General features: G+C 32.3%; 1 protein-coding gene across 1 annotated transcript; it reads right to left on the bottom strand.

Annotated features, from left to right (window-relative positions):
• Positions 1-2,232: 2,232 nt before the first annotated feature.
• LOC133189182 (uncharacterized) lies at positions 2,233-16,114 on the bottom strand. Its single transcript, XM_061324591.1, has 4 exons — positions 16,036-16,114; positions 15,013-15,627; positions 2,994-3,308; positions 2,233-2,642 (listed from the first exon to the last, which is right to left on the bottom strand). Exons 1-4 carry the CDS (start codon positions 16,112-16,114, stop codon positions 2,233-2,235), a joined length of 1,419 nt encoding a protein of 472 aa, XP_061180575.1.
• Positions 16,115-22,221: the final 6,107 nt, after the last annotated feature.

Here is a 22,221-nt window from a genome sequence, read left to right as displayed (position 1 = left end):
CGTTCACTGGAACATAGTGTCACATATTTATTGAAATAGTTTCGGTTATTGGAAAACTAGATTTTTGTTATATGGAATATTAGTTTACCAATGATCTCTCTTAATTAAGAGATGATATTTTTTTTGAAAGCAATATATCATAAACCAATTATCTTTAATTAACAAATATAACATTGTCTAAGAGATGATGACAGGTTACAGACCACATAACTTCTACAAATTAAATTGCATTAAAAATAAATTTTACATGAGAAGAATTACATGTACACGGATAGAGATATTTGTTCATTCAGGCTTTTGAATAAAAACGGAAACAAGTACATCTAAAGGATGGAGCTTTGTCAGAATCTCACAAAAAGTAGGACAGGCCGAGGTATATTCTGTTTCCAGATACTTTTGCGTCAAACATCGCAGGTTGAACTTTAATATATAGAATTGCATTTGTTATTTATTGGCAAAGAAGCTATGATGTAGATAGTGGTGATTGTGGTTGTCGAATCCAAGTTACTAGCAATTTGTAATGAAACTGACAACAACTGATAAAGCATTATTAATGAATTATTCAATCAAAACTTGATTTAAGTGATATAATCAAGTAAAGTTACATGGAAATAATGGTAAAGTCATTGAAAACAATTTAAATTGTGATTATATTTATATATCAAAAGATTATTTGTAAGTTGTGCTTATAAATTTATCTGTAAAATATGCAGATATTCGCCACTGAGAACATAAGGCAACGAACCCTTAGTACATTTTGTATATAGTAATAAACTTGCTTACATGCAAAGAGAAAATGTCAATTAACGAATATGGTATTTTTCAAATGTATGAAATAAAAGTAATGCATTCTAAGTGTTCACATTTTACTAAATGTTAAAAATCTGTGCTTTAATACATTTTAGTGGACTTTCAAATCCTGAATATAGACTTCTGTTTATAACACTAGGCCTACACAAGATGTTAAAAATCTTATTTTTAAAAGAAATATGCTGAAAATTTATTAGTAAAATGTGTATATTTTGATGGAAATGCAATGTTAATTATATTTAAGGAATCGCTGTCTATTTTGCTAGGTATGCCTGGGTTTTAACGACATGTATAAAAGTAGGATAATATAATATGCATGAATTATCCCTTGTTTCCAATTGTATGTCGTTAATGTCCCTGACATAACAAACAAACTAAACAATGATTCCTACATGTGAACTTAAAAAGTAAACATAAATAAAGCATGTTGTCTTATATAATAGAATGAATTTAAACGATAATGATATGTTAAAATAAACATTATTTTGATGTTATTCATTCAGATAAATACTAACTTACAGGCACATACATGTAGTATCGGGGAGGGAGGGGGTTTCAGAGTATACAGTTTTACTGTTAATTTAATACGGAAATTTCCATCGAAAGGTTTGTTACCCCTACATACTATTTGTTGCATTATGTTAAATAATGTCAAACCTTTCCAATAAAGAGTATTCAATTGATTTTCGAAAACAAGAGAGTTAGAACCCTTGACTCCAGTATTTTTTTTTCAAGTTTTCACATTTTTCTTTGTTTTCGTTACTTTTTCTTCTTTCTGTCTTAGTTTCATTTTAAAGTTCTGGTTCCATTCAATTATTTTCTGCCCCCTCCACTTTGGAAATGAAAACAAAATGTGAAACGATGCTACATTCCTGGACATATATCTACATATTTTTATATTAACAAGACTATCGATTAAAAAGAAACACAATCATTAGTAAACTTATACATAATTATGTACATACTAATAAAAGACTGAAAGATTTTTTCCCTTTCATAACATTGTAAAACAAACCCTGATTCTTGCTTCAACTCATGATTTGTATAAACCTGCACTAGCGGTATATAAAGAAGCTTTCACGTAAATCTATTCAATAAAAAACTCGTATAATTTAATTTCTTACGAAAACATTATTTCTTCCAGTAGACGATATGTTAATGAGGTCATTTTTCATTATCATGTAGAAAATTAAGAAAAAACTAAAGCCAACTAAATTTGACGTTCAAAGGATTTTCCTTCTGTTTAGAAAAGACTATTTTTTTGTACATTTTTTTAAACATAATGATTGGCATATATTTATGTCTTACAGTGTACTTACATTTTCATAGTTTTTATCAGAAAAGCAAGACTGGTATAGCCTTGATTTTGAAATGAAGTTTAAATATTTTTCAATATGGTGTTTTTCTTCATTTTAGCTTAAATTAAAAATCCTTGAGTGTCACACTCAACGCTTCAAGGACAGATGTAATTGGGGTGGCATATGATAAACCTTCTTCCCCACCCCCACCAACTATCATACCTATACACCGCAAATCATTGACATCGCTATATTGAAACACTAGAGCCCCAGAGTCTCCCTTTAAAGAGAAAGGAGTATTCCGTATACCACGTATAACAAGTTGTGACATATACATGGTTGAAATGCGTTGTTGATCATCGTAGAGTGGGATATTTCGGTATCTGGCGAAGATTTCTCCTTGTTCCACTTTTCCAAGAGTTAATCCAGACACCATTCCACATTTCAAGACTCCCTCATGCGGATGATCTTGTGATTCTTCCCCAGAGCGTATTTTACCACAACAAAACTTTGGAAGCATGCTTCTAGAAAAACCTATAAATATTCGAATGTTTGCTATTACGATGGTATGATCGTGTTTAAAAGAGGGCCTAATATAAAAGTAGTTTTACAAATCTCTTACACATGAATACACTAATATAAGAAAAAAGTTTAATGAAATCAAATCAAAGAAGATTGTAAACTGCAAACATAGAGTTTAGTAGCAACCTGAAGAAACTTGCTGTTTTAGTCCGTTTTAGTCAGTGTCTTGACTTGACTTTATTTACTATAGCTCTACATGAATAATAGATGTATGTTCTTCATTTTTCTTGAAGTATTCGCTTTTAAGTAAAATACAAATTATAATAGTTAAAAAAGAAGAAAATGAGAGTTATAAAATAATACCGAGTTTTTTAAGTCTTGCCGTCGTCAGATCTGAAAGTAATGCTTTCTTTGGAATCCGATTTGTTAATTTGACAACTGCTGCATCAACACTAACTCCGTCTACGATGGTAGAGGAAGGAAAAGCTGACTTAAAAATATTACCACACCTTTGGGATCCTTCATAGCATAGAGATGGTTGAACAACAGGAAATTGCAAATTAGAAGGATTTCTCAACATTTCATCTGCAGTATGCAAAACATGGGCACAGGTTATGAATCCAATTTCACCATCGTTCAACTGGACGAATCCACCAAGAGTTCCTTGTCCACCTCCGCCTGTAAAATTAGATTTTATACATTCATACATCTTAAAGAACGCTCTTTTATGAACATAAATTTATTTTTAAGTTTTATATATACATATATAAAAAAAGAATGAAAGCGCGGGAAGAGCTACATGTAAATAGACTTTTTATGAGCAGAATGACATTTTGCATATTGAAATCTAATAGAATTGGTCAATTAGACTTGTTCCACTAATTAATTAATTTCTTTCTGTATCGGAATCAGTATTAACATTTTCTCTAAATATTTGATGAAATTCCATTAAATAGAACAACTCATAATGAAACGCATATCTCAAAACTAAAACACATTTTTTTGGTCCCTCGCCTCTACTTATAATTGACAACAATAAAAAAAATTAGATATTTTGGAGTAATTTTAACACCTACAAAAGATTTGTTTTATTTATATAAACATTTGTGTGTATTTCTGTAATATGTGTGAAAGTAGAATGATAATAATAACTAGAAACTCATTGCGAGCAATAAGAGGTTTTCCTTCCGATTCTGAAAATAAAATAAAAAAAATCACGCTGAAAAAGTGATAAAAGAAATTCAGCGTGAAAATCCAAGAAAGCTAACCATTAACCATTCACTTTTTTGCATCACTTCCTGTCACGACCGGAAGTAACGGCGATACAAGATTTTCTCACCATTCAAATAAACTGATGACTGACTATAAGACCTGAAAGTTTTAGACTTCAGTCGTTTACTGCTGCCGAGCAATATTGTGAGAACAAATTCTACTTTTGAGGACAGGAAAACACTCGACCGGAAGTGAATTTTATAAAAATCTCTGCAAACTTTTTCAATCAAAAAGATGAAAACATACATAAAACTCCTAGAAGACTCTCTATTAACCCTGTAATTCCCAGAGAAAAATATTGAAAAACAAAAAGTTGCAAATTTAACATTTTTGAATTCACTTCCGTTTGCGACCGGAAGTAAGAATGACGAAAAATAATGGTCAATCACCATATCTACATTTGATGCTCTATCACCTCAAGAAGTTTCATATTCATATCTTTAGCCATTCTCTGATGATACTGTTTACTTTCTTTTATTCTTTATGTATTCAACTTTTTATTTCAAGTAATTCCATGTACAGTCTTGTCCACGTAATCTTTTACTGCACTTCTATGTACTTCTGCATCAGACCATTTGTCTACTACGAAAGGTTGGTCACGATACATTATTTCGCGCGAAACGTCACGGGTAAATATTCGCGCATTTCCTTTGGAATGTATTTTCTATTGAATGGTGATAGCTTCAATGAAATTTCAAAATGTTCTTATAACCTGAATATCGAGCTTGAGAAAGTATATTTATCATATTGTACTTATTATATATCGTATGGATAAGTAACACTAAAGCAGTGATTTAGGTAAGATTTTCTACAAGTTTTATTTTCCTGTTTACCCCCAAAGTGGACTATCCCGATTAGTTACACATTCATGAAAAGACTGGAATGTTTCGCCCAAAAACATTTCTCGTCCTGCGACGGTCAAGGAATCTGATACCATTTATGTTCAATAACAACATCTTTTAGAAAAAAAAAATTATATCAACTTCATTAAACAATCTTTAAAAAAATGGTTTTCTTATTTTTGTCTTTTCTGTTCATTTAATATGACACAAGCCTGCATGGGAAAAAACCATGGCCACGTAATAATTACTATATATTGATTGCTTTAGTCAGGCAAGTTTCTTGAAAAGCTATTACTTATAACCATGGTTTAGGATCAGTTTTTCCATGGTGTAAAACAAAACGTTGTAGTTATCGTATTTCCACTTGTAGTCATGTCGTTTTTCTACTTTGAGATACAGACAAGAACAATTATAGTACACGTTTGAGGAAACCCCGGATTAAAACTCTAGTTCGAAACAGAATTGCAACGTAATTGTGATGTGACAATCCAACAATTCCTTCACATTTCTTTGATCCTTATGGTACTTTCATTCAAACAAACGCTCGGCTGACTCCATAAATTCCGACCTACTTATCGGAGTTTACGGAGACAGCCGCCATTTTGGACCCGCTTCAAATTTAGAAATGCGAATATCTAGAGTTTGGATTGATCAATTTTAAAATGATTTATATATTAACATTTTCAGAAGAGCCTCTATTAACCTTATAAAAATAAAAGAAAAATATAGAAAAACAAAAAAAGTTTAAAAATTCGACTTTTTTAAATTCGCATCCGGTAACGACCGGAAGTACTGACGACGCACAAAAAGGTAATTCCCCTCATCAAGAAGACATAACCTATCATCTCTAACAAGTCTCCAGTTCATATCTTAAACCATTTTTGAAAAAAAGGGGGGAACAAAATCTCATTTTAAAATCAGAAAACTGTCAATAACTTGGCACCGGAAGCGAGTTTTCCAAATTTTCCTTCTGATGAACAAAGTCCATTAGACGACGCATAATTCCTGAAAGTTTCATTTAAAATCACTGAATAGTTTTTGAGAAATCGCCTGCACAAAATTTTGGGGGAAAAAATAATAATAATAATAAGAAACAGTAGAATCACTAATAATAAAAAAAAGAATGCGTTGAACAGAATACATATTTCTTGTTGAAATTGTATAGCATTGTATATGAATTTGTAGGTCATATTTAACGTTGTTCGACCTCATTGTTTATTCATCACGCAGATGATAACTTTTGCACAAAGACTGCTTATAAGAATAAACTAGACATAACACCAGGGTGGTCATTGCACTTAAGGAGTTCTGTAGGTAAACTAATCGAATATTTAAGGAATGTTATGAAGTTTTGTGTGAGTTATTGGTGTGTAAATCACAGATTTGTCATGTAGGTATATTTCCTGAAGCGCGTAAGTATTCACATAACCTCATTCGTATTTGTGATGATTATTTCCGTAAGATTTGTAAATGTTAGATATTCAGTCGTAGTAGAAGAGACATTGAGTGTACAAAATCCACCCCTGCCACTTCTGTTAAAACACAGCATTTTTGTTTTGCTTTTGTTTTCTTTATCTTACAAGTTGCAGGTTTGCTCAAGGGAACTACGTTGGCCCAACATATTGGGCCAACGTTGGTACAATGTTTGTCCATTTTATTACTGTATTTGATCAATGTTGGCCCAACAATGGCCCAACATTCATTACCAACAGTGATTGTATCAAAAAGGCCCAACACTGGCCCAATTTACTCTTTGTGTTGGCCCAACAATGGCCTAACGTCCGTTCACCAAAATACCATCGGTGGCTCAATGATGGTCCAGTGTCCTTTACTCGTGTTGGCCCAACAATGACCGATTGTTCTCTTACCGGCAATGATTTTTTTCATCGTAACCCAACCTCATATATAAATAATGATTTCCATTCAAATTAATCCCTCTTGACAAAAAATAACTAGCTAATGTTGACAAAGAGGCAAAGGAAAAATGATTAACTGTACAATTTATTTGTTATCCTCTAACAAATTTTGTTATGCTTGTTTCAGTATTATAATAATAATAATTAAATAAGCATTTGCTAAAGTTAACAGAGTTTAAACATAAAACAATATTTTAAATATCCAATTGTATATATGTCTTGCTTTTACGCTCCTGCCTAAAGTTTATTCAAAATGTCAAATATACTCCACAATTCCTCTGTATCACTTGCATCTATGATTGATTCTGGGTTCGGTATAGCGTCAAGTCTAAAACGTTTCATATAATGAGGCAGTGGAAACTTCAATTGCAACACCATCTCCTTTTTCAAACATCATATCATTTCAATTCAAAAATCATCTCCTTTTTTTTTTTTTTTTTTTTTTTTTTTTTACAAAAATCTTGTATAATCCCATAAATAGTATATTAAGAAGCTCACTGTTCACACTACAACTTTGCCATACATGTATTTGATTTTCGATTTTAATAAATCTCTATCTTCACTAAAATCTTTTTAAGGACATAAAAAGTATTATCCAGAAACAAAAGATGACATGGTCATGTTCGGATTGCATCTGTTTTTCACATATTCACTTATTTTCCCCCTCTCCTTCCTCTTTCTTCATTGTCATCAAAGCAGAACCAGTCTTTAACAATTGCTGCAATTTCTACATCTGCTGGAAATGCACACAGCATATTTTCCCGACTAGTGTAGCTGTTAAAAAAATAGATAACATATTTGAATATTGATCAAATATTTATTTTATCATGAAATTCTGATTAACTTTCATGAAACATTTAACCCTGATTAAATACAGAAAAATCTTACCATTAACACCTTACCATATACTTAATGTTTGATGTGAAATTGTTTTATCTATTTCACTTCTCGTCATGATATACAATGTAAGATACTTTCATATCAGTTGAATCATTTAATACAAGAAGTAGCTATAGTTTAAAGTCATATATGGCGTGTTTTTGATAAGTTCAGACTGAAATTAAAAGGATCTTCCTATTTGCTTTATTACTTTATACAAAGATAGGACTTTCCTGTAAACTACACAATTTAAATCAATAGCATTTCATAGATATTAGATATCTAAAACAATAACCGATTTATTTACCGACTCTGCATTTAAATATCGGACACAGTTTAACGTCAATTTAACTATAGAAAGGTGGGGATATTCAAGTTTAAAATCGGTAGAAATTTTTAATTTGAACGCAAATATCATGTTCATCTACACTCAATCTTGTATTTTTATTTTTTAGCTCAGATACGCCATATATAGCTTTAACAAGAGGCTAATACAACAATTTAGAAGTTAAATAAACTGATAGATGAAGCTTTGTTGCCCTAAAGCAAGAGAAGTAGATCAGGATCAGGATCAACAAAATAATTAATCTAATAATCAATATCAACTCATAAATTAAGTTCTAATCTGTCCCCCACTTATCACTATCACATTGCAGACTATTATCAAACTATTAGTGCTTCTGTACTATTTTTTAACACATATTAAGACCTCTTACATTGACCTTTTTTTTTGGTCTTTGAAGAACATTTAATAAGATAAGTTATTTTTGTCTCATTTTTTATCTATTAGTTACAGGTCTACCTGATTATTAAAACTAAGAAAGAACTTTTTGAATTATATAATAAAAATTCTTGTATAATTATCTTATTCTATTAATCTTTCAAATACATTCTTCACAGTGATTAATTATCAAAGGTGAATGGAAAAGGGGAATAACTTCTCTCAGTAGAATACAAATTAATAGAGCCCTGCCCAGGACCAGAATGCTTAACCAAATGGTCCAGATGTTCAAATATCTACTAAAAAATGCCCTTAGTTATATTATTAAAACTTTTAATCAGTTTGCTTCCGATATGCCCAGAAGCAGAGAAGAATTTCAAGGATACAATGCATTTTCACTAAGGATTCAACAAAGCTCTATCCTAATACCAGAACCCATGACCCAGGGTCAAAAATTTACTAATTTGGAAGAGTTACCCTCATAGTCATAACTATGCACTTCAAAGAATTAACACATTTCAACTATATTATTAAAAGCCCCCCCCCCCCTCCCTCCCCCGATATGCCAGAACCCATGACCATAGGACCACAAGTTTTAAAAATTCAGTTAGTCTGTTAGAAGCTCCCTTTTTTATCATAGCTATGCAATTTGTTTATCAGCTCAACACTAAGGAGCAGACAGGATTAATTAATGATTAATTAATAGAATTAATACTTTTTCACTTTATAATCAATACCCCCAACCCTCAGGTCATATATTTCACAGTTTTGGAAGAGACATCCTTGCCTATCACAAACATGCACTTTGTTTAAATAATCTCAAGTAGGAGAGAAGACGATTTTCAAAGAATTAATGCATTTTCACTATATAATCAATAGAGCCCCGCCCTAACATCAGAACCCCTGACCCAGGGGCCATGAAATTCACAATTTTGAAAGAGGCAACCCTACTGATCATAACTATGCATTTAGTTTGTTTGCATAATACCAAGGAGCAGAGGAGAAGATTTTTTAAGAAATAGTGCATTTTTACTATATATTCAAAAGAGTCCCGCCTTAGCTCCCGAACCCCTGACCTTAGGGCCATGAATTTCACAATTGTGGTACAGGGCACAATCCTTATTACAATCATGCCAACAGTTTGACTGCTTGAAGTCCAGGAGTATAGAGAAAAAGATTTTTTAAAGGTTGCATTAATTTTGGTGGTTTTGGCCCCACCCCTCAGACCCCAAGGGGGCAGGAACCATGAAATTCACAATTTTTGTTCCCCTTCACCCACATGCTATATGCCGAAATTGGTTGAAATTGATTTAGCAGTTTCAGAGAAGAAGATGAAAATGTTCAAATGTTAACGCAAGTCGCACGACGCACGACGACAGACGAAAACAGATAGCAATAGGTCACCTGAATTTACTCCGGTGACCTAAAAATGTTATAATAATATACTTACATGTCTTTTAGGACTTAGCCGTTAGCCGTTGTATGCATCACATTTTTTTTAAAATTCCAGTCCTACTCTAACTTCCTCTGCATTTTTGAGTTTATTAGCCAGCTGTGAGTAATTGAACTTGACAGCTCACCACACATTTTGGTGTTTTAATTGCTGCGACTCTTTCAATTTTAGCGATTCGCCAAACTTTTGTTTGGCTGCAATTATAAAGTTGGTTGGGTTATTTTGATTTATGTATATTTAAGCGTCATTCACATCATCCTGTCCATGGGATCTTTTAGTTTCTATATTATGCTTATGTTAAAAAAATCTTTTATTCGGTTGTTTTAATAGAACTAAATTATACTGATGTAAGAAAAAAAAATATTCAGTCTCCTTCTAAAATAAATTCTCATTAAACAAATCTTACAATTAGGCTCAAGTTTTAAACTTAATTAAGATTTTAAAATTAAACAGGCACAATAAAGGGTAGAGGAAACCCCCCAGTTTTTTGATAAGTGGATACTAATAACAAGTAAGCTGAACATCGATATAATTGTCATCAATAAACTGGCCAGTCTCATTGCTACTGAAGAAGTTTACTTAATTGCATGGACAACGATGATTCTCTTATCTCAGAATCTAAATCTTCCTAAATTCAGTACGCCTAAGTAATTAAAACTTGCAATATATCTGTTGGGCCAACATCGGGCCAATGTACTCATCCCAACATAGAAGAGAACATTTGCCCTAACATAGGACGGACCAACGTTGGGCCATCGTAGTCTTACCAGCTTAAATGATCTTTTTAATTAGGCCTTAGTATAACAAACACTGGGCCAACGTTAGATCAACGTAACGCTCCCAACTCTTGCACACTCTCCGTTAGTTCGCAGTCCAACTGTTGGGTCAACGTTGGACAAACGTGCTCATTCTAACTAAAAGAAAACTTAAAACAAGCTTACATTGGGCCAACGTTGGGCCAACATACTGTTTCCAGATTAAATTATCAACTTCGTTAAGGTTGCATTACAAACATTGGGCCAACGGTGAGCTAACTTTGAACCCCCAACTTCCTTAGAAAATATATCAGAAAGAAATTAGTTAATGTTGGCCAAATGTTGGGCCAACGTAAGAATCCCAACATGGTTGGGTACTAAAGAGATGATTCACAAGGTAACGTTAGTCCAACGTTGCCTCAACATTGTCTACCCAACGCCAACTATCGGCCAACCATACAATAATTGACCAACGTTGGCCCAGCATAGTCATACTGTCAGGGAAATGATGGGGTAATCGTAATCAGCTGTAATTAATGATGAGTGATCCGTAATCATGTATTTTTCTTACAAGTAATTGTGAGAACTGCGAACCATAGTATTGTTCTCCCGCCTATCTCCAAGTCAATTTTCAAAAGATAACACATTTGAGTGATTTTTCATATCTATATAGATATTTATATGAATTTTCATAAAACATTACTTCTTTGGAAAAACTAAGAGAGATAACTCTATAATTTTGGTAAAAGTTGTGTTTTTCACTATAGAAATGAACGGAAAACGGAAAATATTTTAAAAACATCTTTCCCACCGTGAAACAAAAATTCCTTTTTACATGTAATATGGACTGTCATTTTACAAATTCCTACCAAAGCATTTTGTGTTTCACGGGGGGGGGGGGGGGGGGGGTATGTTCAAAGACCAAAAACTACAAAAATGATTATTTTTTAACCAATTTAAAAGGGGTTTACAACTAAAAAATTGTATTTTATTAATAATATATGTTTAATTTTATAGGAGTAAAACATAAGAAAAGATTTAAGGAACATTTATTCATATCCAAGAATATTTAAAATGTGGTGATGCTTTAAAGCCCGATTTCAATGAAAAATATCGTCTACCCCCCTTATTTCAAGAGCTAAAATTAGGGTAATTAACTATTTTACACTGGAATTAAAATTATCAGTCAATTGCCATTGGACTGTTCTTTGCATACAACAAAGATTTTACGACCAAATTGCCATTAGTATTGAATTAAATGTGTGTAAAATGTAGGCGGGAATCGAGAGTTAGCGTGCGTAGTTCTTTATCAAAGTGCGTAGGTCTAATCATTAGCTCTGAAAAAGGTCTCGCAATCATGATTATTTTTTTTAATTACTTCTATGATTGCAATATTAATGGTAAGAATGCAGTGCATAACTTCATTTTCATTATTGAGATTCACTGAATAATTTTCAGTCTATAAATGTGTCTTTCTTTCCTTGAATATTTTCTTTTGAGTATGAAATATTGTGCAATAACTCATTTTTGTAGGTATTAAATTTTCGTTGTTTTGTGGTATGAAGATATCCAAGAAATCATGTCCATCACGAAATGTTAAAATTTCAATTAAATTTTTGTCTACCAACCACGAACTCAAATCCCACGAACCAATATTTTTCACAATCCACGATAATTTTGACCTACGAAAATAAATGAGTACTTGTGTGTAGAATCAGAATATTTTTATCAATATATGTTCGCAGATGACTTGTGATCAATGTCTATAATATCAAAACATATTCTTCAACTTCACATGAGGAATGGTTTGATAAATGTTGAAAAGCTGGTAAACTCCCTGTTGACAAATTGCGGTGTGAGTAGTGTTTTTCAGCTTCTGAGATAGTCCCTATCATAATTACTTTTATTCACGTATGTCTGTGCTTAATCAATATTACGTACTGTGTTAAAAAAGTCAGAAGCAGGAAAGCAGCAACCTCGAGTGTAAAAATGTAATCTCCTTTTAGCATAATCTAGCTACGAACTGTCACGCACGGTTTCAATGGCGGACAATGAGTTTTATCTTAAGTGACCTTATATGAAGTTGGCAAAAGCCAATCTATCAGTGTGCATGAACATGCAACTGTGGATGAATTAAAAAAAAAAAAAACATGTAGGAGGAAAAGATCTTGCACAGTGCTTTTCTATTATGTCCATGGACATCAAAGTTGTTCGAGTAGAAAATCAGGATATAAAACAACGTATCGGTGATCTAGAAAATACTTCTGAAAGTCTTAACCAGATATTTCAGATTCTTTTCTGGGGTGAATGAGGCACTAGAGGATGAGCAAATTGAGTGACCTAATTTTAAAATGTAGGCCAGAATATGGAATCCGGTCATCCGCGGAATAGAGGGATCAAACGACGAGCGTCCAAAAGTCACAAAAAGGTTTGAACCATTTCCTGAATACTGTTCTAACGTTTAAGGAAGCATTTGGTAATAGGGCCATTTATTTTCAGTACTGAGTATTTCTTATCACTGATCGCACTGGTGCTATGGCTATTTTATTCTTATCAGCATGTTTTGCGTCGTTATTAACATCATTACTTACATGTAACAAGTTAAGATTGATGCAAAGTTATTATAAAAAAAAAAACAAGATCAGAAATTATTTCATCCTGCCCCAACATTCGGTGAACCACGCTAACAAAAGTTATGAAGAACTAAAAGTTGTTGTCGTTTTTGTTTTTGATACTTAATATTTAAGATGCATTTTGTTAAATATTTGCCTTTTATAGACTTCCTTATGAAAATGCAACTTGCATACGGTGTCATGTGACGTCACAGTCAAGCCCTCAAAATGTTTGAAGATGCGGAGTTTTATTTTAAAGTAAATATGTATAAAAGAAACAAGCGCACTTAAACGGTTGTACCTTCATCCGTATTACCTCTTCCAACAGAAAATTTGACTTCAAGCTAATTCTGATGAGTTTCAAATTGCACAAATCCATTTAGTTCATTTCTTAGCTCCTGAAAGTTCTTTCTGTAATTTGATTTTGGGATGTTAACAAATATACGATTATTTAACCGATAAATGAAAATTGGAATGTACATATTTATTTTTCATTACACACAAAAGTGCTCTCAGGCACTGGTCGTCACACATTTTTCAAAGAAATATATTTCTAAAAGAAAATATGCAACGTCAACTACCTTTATCAAAAGGAAATATGAAAAATTTCAGAAATTTTTTCGGCATCCGTTTTGCCTAAAAGTAAGTAATTTTTAGCTGCATATTTTCAAAAGTTATGATGATGATACTAACAACACTATTTTCCAGATAGTATATTTTGAATCCTGAGTACCTCAACCTTCCCTACCAGCTAACGAAGAACATGAATAGAAATACTCCCCATGTCCTGATTTCTTTTGATAGTTCGACCCCCTTCCAAATTAGGACAGAGATAAGAAATTCGGTAGGACATTTTATGAATTTTTCTTTTGATTTGAGTTGGTGCATAAATAAAACTTCTGATAATCAATAAAATACTAAGATATATTCATGTATTTGTTACTTCAAAGATGCTTCTAAGACGTCTTATACATGTATATAGTATGCATTTAATTCTGGTTTTAAGAACAATACAATGATTTCGCCACTCTAGGAGTACTTTAATTATTCACTGAACACAAAAGGCTAGGATAATAATGTACTTTTGGGGTGGCTGTATCATTACATTGATGACAAAAAACACTTATTTGCTTAATAATATAATTTAATGATTAAATAATACAATATTTTTTCTCGATTGTTCGAGAAAGTAAAAGGTTGGGGTCAATTACATGTACTTTGAAATGTAATTAAATACTTTCAAATACATTGATAATTTTGTCAATTACTTGCAATTACAATTACATTGATTTTAACAAATGTAATTAATTACTCTCAATTACTTTGAAGAATGTATTTTAATATACATCAACTACTTTAGTTTTATTCCAAAAATTTTGAAGATCAAATACATGAATATTTTAAAGCAGCAATATTATTAAATTTGAACTTTCCTATTGCCCTGGGCAGTGTGTTTATGCTGTATAAACATTATAGGCCATTTAATTATTGATTTAATTATTGAACAAACACAAACTCATGCCAAACAGTACTGGTATGCATCATGATAAAACACATTTTTTTTAAAAATATGTAACTTGAAAAACAAAGTATTTGAAATGTAATTGAAATGTAATTGAAAAATACATGACATTTTTGGAATGTATTTAAATACATTCAATTACTTGTAATTGAAAGCAAACTCAATTACAAATAATTTCAATTGCTCTGAAAAAAATGTATTTAAATACTGTAAATTACAATTACTCATTTCAATTACCCCATCCTTGCTGGTATATATGAATAGATTGATCGATTTTTTTTTACATCCCTTGCGATTGTTAAATAGATCTTTCAAGAAAAACCTACCTTATATACAATTTTTTCCCTATCGATCACCAAATATATCTAAAATTCAGAGAAAGAAGAGAAAATATTGACTCTTAGTCTTACCACTTTCCCTTGATATGCTTGCACCCATTCGTAAGGGATCAAGCTGATCTATTGAGTTGGCACAAATATCGTAGTTGCCATGCAAATGAAAGAACCCCTCCCTTATATCTGTAGCGAATCCATCCAATTTTGTAGGAAATTCTTCTTCACCGACGGGAACAACACCTTTATAGGAACAATATATAGCTATACAGGGTTCAAATATGGCCTTTTTCTTCTTTGCTTTGTTCTTCTTTATTCGAAATCGTGATGCACGGATCATTTCCAGGTTTGAGTGTTTTCTAAAAATTGAATCTGCATTTTTTTTCAGGTACTTAGTGATTTCTTTTATCTTTTCATGACCATGCTCTTCATATTCCTCCGTTTCTTCCGAGACTGAATTTTCTCCCCAAAGTTTATAAACAACAGTGAAGTGTTCCCTATCACATTGGTATTCTTCATTTTCAATAGCTTTCTCACTCTCAATAACGGAAACAATGACTCTTGTCCCCTTTTCTATTTTTTCTGTACTTGAGCAGGCATCTCCCATGTATAGATGTCTTACATTTATTGCTCCATGCTTCTGATGAAACCAATCTTCAAATTTTTGCAAAATGTTGTCTTTTTTTGAAGTATCTAAGTAAAATTAAGGACAGATCATACAGACAAATACTATATGCTTGGATTGGTATGTATATTTTTGTATACTTTCTATGATGTTAAAAGTTATACTTTGTGCCGTCCCCCTTATAAATATATACATTTTTTTTTTCACTTTATTAACATTATTATGGAAGTTTGAATGAAAAAAAAAATCTATACTTTTTAGGTTATTCATTTGCTTAAACATACTTTAAAGTGTTATTTTTATTATTTTTGAAAAAAAAATTGTTTTCATGTCTTCTGTCTTGAACTGAATTTAAACGAACAAGCATTTTGCTTACGCAAGGAACTAATATAGTATCTTCTAACATATCATGTGTGATGCATGATTATTGGGATGTCTGTCAGTCATTAATTAATATGTAAGGTATAACTTCATACCTTTTTCTGGTTTGCGTATTTTATCAGGTGATGAATCTCCTGATCTACTATTAGGTCGTTTCCTGCTTACAGAAGCCATTTATCCTAATAAAATCAAATATTTTTTTAGTATGAAAAGAATATCTTCAAAATAAAATTTAAAAAAGTACATGATATAGTCTCCCTTTTCAGGTTTACCGAAACAAAAGAAAAATTTGATAAAGATGATGAATTCTAACTAGAGGCTTATGGCCAAGACTCCCACCTGAGTATATATAGCCCTTCTGTTCATCATGAAATATATGTAGATAACGAACAGTATTCAAGCTCAAGTCCAATAAATAATACAAATTTTGGAGCAGAGCAAACACGGACCTCTAAAACACCAGAGTGGGATCAGGTGCCATATATATATATATATATATATATATATATATATATATATATATATATATATATATATATATATATATATATATATATATATATATATATATATATATATATATAATATTTTTATGTAAATCTTTGATCATATTATGTCCTTACCTTAGCCCAATGGGTCATGATATGAACAAATTAAAATTTTCACTACTTGATGATGCGTCCATATAAATATAATTAATCATGACCTTGCTATTTATGAGAATTTTAAAGATATTTTTATACATTCTTCTGTAAAACTTTGATCCTCTGTTGTGGCCCCGCCCTTTACGAGGGGCCATAAATTAAACGAACTTTAATTCACATTACCTGAGGGTGCTTCCATATAAATATTACTAATCATGTCTCTACTGTTCCTGAAAAAAATTTTTCAAGAAGTTCTCATGTATATTCCTATTTTAAGCTTTGATCCTTCATTTCTGTCCCATACTACATCCAGTGGTCATGATTTGAAGGAACTTAAACCTACACTATCTGAAAATGCATTCAGATAAAAATGAATGATCATAGCTTTGCTATTTTTGAGAAGATTTTTTTTCACAAGAGTTCCCCTATATATTCCTATGTATAATTTTAATTACTTTTTTGACCCGACCTACTCCATGAGGACATGACAAATTGCATTTTACACTACCTGAGGATGCTTCTTTAGAAATATGCCTTACTTTGGCTTTTGTATTCTTAAAAATAAAAATAAGAAATAAAGACATTTTCTAAATTCTCCTGTGTAAAACTTTGAAACGAAGTTGTGGCCGCACCCTACTTCCAGGGTAGCTGCAGAACTGTAGCTCTATGGTTGAGAAAATTCGGATGGACAAACCAGATCCAAGCATATTCAAAACCTTCGATTTACGGCGACGCTTTTTTTATCGCGCGCTTCGGGTATTACTTCTTGTATTATATGCCCTCTGCCGCCAAAGGAATGGTATCCGTTAAACAACCGTATATTTAACTCATAATCTTGACACTTTATATACTTTTCAAAGGTCCCACCTTGCATGAACCCAACATGAATGTCGGAATGATAACTTTTTGAAAGACATTCCAAGGCCACAAGAAGCTGTTTAGAACCATTGAAAGACTATAAATAAGTGATAAGTTGAGGTTCAATTTTTATATGTTTAATTAATGAATACCATTCTTTTGGCGGGGTAGGGCATATAATACAAGAAATAATACCCGAACAAAAAAGCGTCGCCGTAATTCGAAGGTTTCTAAAGTGCTCGATTCTGTTGCTCTCTGGTTTTCTTGTCTAATTTTCTCAACCAGTGAGCTACAGGTTTGCAGCTTCCCTAAGGGTCATGATTTGAGCAAATTTGAATCTACACACTACCTAAGAATCCTTCTTTAATTGACTAATTATTGTCTTACTGTTTTCGAGAAGTTTATTTACAAGATTTTTTTCTATATAATCCTATGTAAAACTTTATTCTTTGCTGTGGTCCCACTCTAACCCCCCCCACCCCACCCCACCCCCCCCCCCCCCGTGGCCATCATTTAAAAAAAAACTTGAATCTACAAGGAGTTATCAAAAAGTTCGTGGAATAGCACCATAAAATTAAAACCGCTCTAGGTACATAAATGAATTTTAACATATTTAGTTAGCATAATCTTTTCTATCTATAGAACAAACCACAAATCAGTTTTATTTTTTCATAAATTGTTAATGTTTTTGTAACGATGGTATGTCCAGGCGGTGCAACCTCGAACATATTAACTTTTTTTTTCTACATGAGTGTAGGTGAGAAAAACTCTTTTGATATAAATATTTGTCGTCTTAAAATCCCATTAATTCAGGGATGGGGTATGACACAACTGTTTCGTAAAATTTGAAATTTTTACTTCATTCTGTAAATTTTATTAAATTTTAGTTTAAATTTTATATGGAGTGTCCAAACAATGAAGGGCTTGAAAATAACATCATAAAGGGGAAGGGATTTCGTTTTCCAACTATCTATCAAGTTTTGCCCCTGGAAAATCTGGTATAGACCTAAGGAATGATTAAACGGACTACAAAGAAATAAAATTCATCTAGAGTAATTGTTTTAAATGCCGAAACAGATTCAGAGAGATGAGAGATGCACGGTTAATGTCGATTTGTAGTCGGGGTTTCAAAAGCCAGTCACGTCGAAAAGTGACATTGCATGATCCTGTGTGGTAGATATTGAACTCCGACAAGCAACAAGCAAACTATGCCAGCATAATCAAGTGAGGATTTTCCCTTATGTATAGATCTATTTACAATATTATATGCATTGAAAGCAGCTGTTCGTCACATCGTGAAGTAAACAAGACTGGTTTAAGTCCTTACTTAACTCTAGGGAATCTCATCAAGATAAATGTATGAGGTAGAGGGAGCGGACATTGAGAAACGATGACGTCGTCGGACGTTATGAAACTAAACAGCGTAAGCGCCGGTTGATAATATAATTTTGTTTTATTTTATAATAATTTAGCAAATTATCAAGCTAAATTATTCAAAATATCTTAAACTTTTGCTGTTTTATGTTCCTTATAAATTTTGTAAGCACAGACTTCATAGTATTAATTTTATCTCATCAGTCTACGAACTTTTTGATAACCCATCGTACAATACCCGATGATGCTTGTGTATTAATATGACTATTAATGGTTTTGTTGTTTCGAGAAGAAAAAAAAGATACTTTCTTAGTCTTCTCATGTAAACTTAACCCCCTGTTGTGGCCTCGCTGTATCCCCGGGGCTTACGATATAAACAAACTTAAATTAACAATATGTAATGACGATTTCTCCAACGTTTTTTTTTTCTTTTGTGGTCCAAATGTTTTTGAGATGATTTTTAAATATGCCAAAAAATTTTCACGAATTCTTAATTATATATCTCGATTTGAAAGGAGGATTAACACTTCCTGTATTAAAAAAAAAAAAAAAAAAAAAAAAAAAAAAAACTTTAATTCCATTCTTCCAAACACGTTTTGTGGCAAGTTTAGATAAGAAAGGAAGTCGAAAATGTCATAAAATTTCAGACACCGCATAACACACGAAGGATGACAGACAGATGGACACAGGACACTTTTTGATCGGAAAAGCTTTCTTGAGTTTTCAGGTTAAATGACCTAATATGTAGAATTGTATTACAAAAGTTTGGCTATGTTTTTGTTATCCAAAATCATCATTTCTTCTCCAAACTTTCTATAAAATACTGAATTTTTATGCCCCCGTAATCGAAGATTCAGAGGTAAATAGTTTTATCACTTTCTGTCTGTCTGATTGTCTGTCTGTCTCTTTCTTTGGGTACTTACATATTTGACCTCTTTACCTTGAGCTTGGAGTTTGACCCAATTTTGCAAGAATTTATCAACTTTAACCTTGGCCATAACTTTTGAAAAGTTGGTTGTAGAGCTTTCATACTTCATATGTGTATTAATTGTTAAAAGACCTTTCCAAGGCTATAAATATATTTTTTACCTTTTAACCTTGAACTTTGAGTTTAACCCACTTTTAAAAAAATTTAACCTTGGACATAAGTTTTCAACAGTTAGCACTAGGGCCTTTATTTTTCACAGGTGTGTTTCATGTGACAAGTTCTTCCTTTGAATACCAACAATTTTGACCTTTTGACCTTGGCCTCGGAATTTGATCTACCGTTTGAAAAACGTTAACCTTGGCCATAACTTTTGAACAGTTGGTGCTAGGGCTTTAATATTTTACATGTGTATATCTTATGACAAGGCCTTCCGCTGGGTTCCTTTAATTTGAACCTATGACCTTGGAGTTTGACCCACATTTCAAAAACATTAACCTTGGCCATATTTTTTTAGTTGTTAGTGCTTGGGCTTTCATATTTTACATGTATATTCATTGCGAACATGTCCTTTCTTTGGGTAACAACTTTTTCCATTCTTTGACCTCGGAGCTTTACTTGCATTACAGAAACTTCAACCTTTGCCAAAAGCTGTCATACGGGGCATCAGTGTTTCACAAACACATCTTGTTTAATCATATGATTGCCCTTGAAATGAAAAAATTCAACAGTCATAGTTTTTTAAAGTGATGTTTTGCAAAATAAAGCTTTCACTTAGATCATCTTACTTTGAAAACCGTTGTGCAAAAAATATTGGTAACGATTGACGTACACTAATGTTTTCAGCTCTGATTTCTATCAGCAGAATTTTCGGGAAAAAAGAGATTTGACATCGGGTTGTACTTATGAATGTTTATCATTAAAACTCTTGGTACATTTTGGGCTTTAATTTAAAACTAGTAATTTTTAATGAATAGAGAAGCCGAAGTTCAGTATAAGCAATATAGAAATCGATGCAGCATGCAATCTTGCTCCTTCTGATGAGCGCTGAAAATGCAATACACTGTACTATAATCGTAATTACAAGTGTTTTGTTTTGTTATGACGGAGGCAATTGAAGCTGTATGGAAATGTGTCAGATTTCCATTAACACACTTAAAAGATACTTTGTTTTTTTCAAGGATCAAAATTATTTGCTTGTTGAAATGATATAAACAAGAAAGACATGGGCTCCAACAATCACTTTACTCACTGTTACTATATATTGAGATGACTGATTTCCTTAACTCTTGTTAAAGCCCTACCTAACCATTGGAGCAATGATTTAATCAATTTGAATCTTCAATACCTGAGAATGAATAATCTTGACCTGGCTTAAATTCAGGGCCACCTATATTGTCATATTCTCTAAATTGAGAATTCTCAGAAAATGTTAGTTTCATCACACTGTGCTAACATACATTTACTTCTAAAACTCAGACTTACATTTGAGTTTTTTCACCGAAACTGAGATTTTCGCCAAAACATGCATGCCACAAAGTTAGCGCCTTTTTTCAACTCAACTAAAAAAGAAGTCTGAGATGTCTAAGAAAACCTTGAGATTAGGTAAAAGTAATCTCAGATCAAATCTTATTTTATAAGGATCATACAGCCTGTATTATAGTATGCTGATGTGGTCGTATATGCAATGATAAAAATCACTTAATCCTAAAATGCACAAAAACAACGTGCAAACAGAGAAAACACTTGAAAATTACGAGAGAGAGTCATATTATACTAGTATTTTCATTCAGCCGAGATTACCTCCCTTCTAAAATCATGAAGTTATTGGTTATTTGATACATTATTTAATTCATAATGTACATACTAGGGGTGTCAGGTAAAATCGTGGACAAGTAGTCTAGAGTAAAAAAATAATCAACGCTGCTTTCTAAAATTTTCCCTTCACTTTAGTACATTTTCCGACAATATACATAGCAAATTTCAAACAGTTATATGCTCAAATAAACAAAATATAGGATTTTATGTTACGCATAGTATCGCCTTACGGCGCACGCATAATAACTTCAAAATGTCTAAGCAACGTCAGGTTTTATCTTTGCTTTAAAAAAGTTGGATAAGCCCCACTTAAAGTCCGGGAATTTTCTTGACGTACCCATTCGAGGTCCCCTTTATTCCCCCATTAACAGTCGAGTGACCAGTCTCGCACACGCATTGGATCTTATGAAAATTTGAATTAGTAAGTTAAGGAAGGTACTCTCACTTTCATTTAACTAAATAGGCAGTTATTCTTCGAAGGTCTGCAATGATAGCGTATGCCGTTACTGCCAATAGCTGATTGTTTAATTTGTATGTTTTGATCAATCGGGGGACTCAAAAAGCTTCTGTTTAAAAATATGCCCATTCCACATGCATTCTAATGTATTAGTGAGATTTTGATATTTTGTTATCATCTGTTATCATCTCTTAAGACATCATTA

Source organism: Saccostrea echinata, unplaced genomic scaffold, assembly GCF_033153115.1.
Source record: "Saccostrea echinata isolate AGI-Se365-2 ecotype Australia unplaced genomic scaffold, CSIRO_AGI_Sech_v1 ptg000017l, whole genome shotgun sequence".
NCBI lineage: Eukaryota > Metazoa > Mollusca > Bivalvia > Ostreida > Ostreidae > Saccostrea > Saccostrea echinata.
The sequence above is the reverse complement of the archived record's forward strand: the minus strand, read 5'-3'. Positions and strand labels throughout refer to the sequence as shown.

Bases quoted from the DNA above. Each gene is read 5' to 3' on its own strand.
- LOC133189182 (XM_061324591.1), bottom strand. From the start codon at position 16,114: ATGGCTTCTGTAAGCAGGAAACGACCTAATAGTAGATCAGGAGATTCA. The intron at 15,628-16,035 runs GTATGAAGTTAT...AATTTTACTTAG, and splicing joins AATACGCAAACCAGAAAAAG to ATACTTCAAAAAAAGACAAC. The intron at 2,643-2,993 runs GTATTATTTTAT...GAATATTTATAG, and splicing joins GGCAAGACTTAAAAAACTCG to GTTTTTCTAGAAGCATGCTT.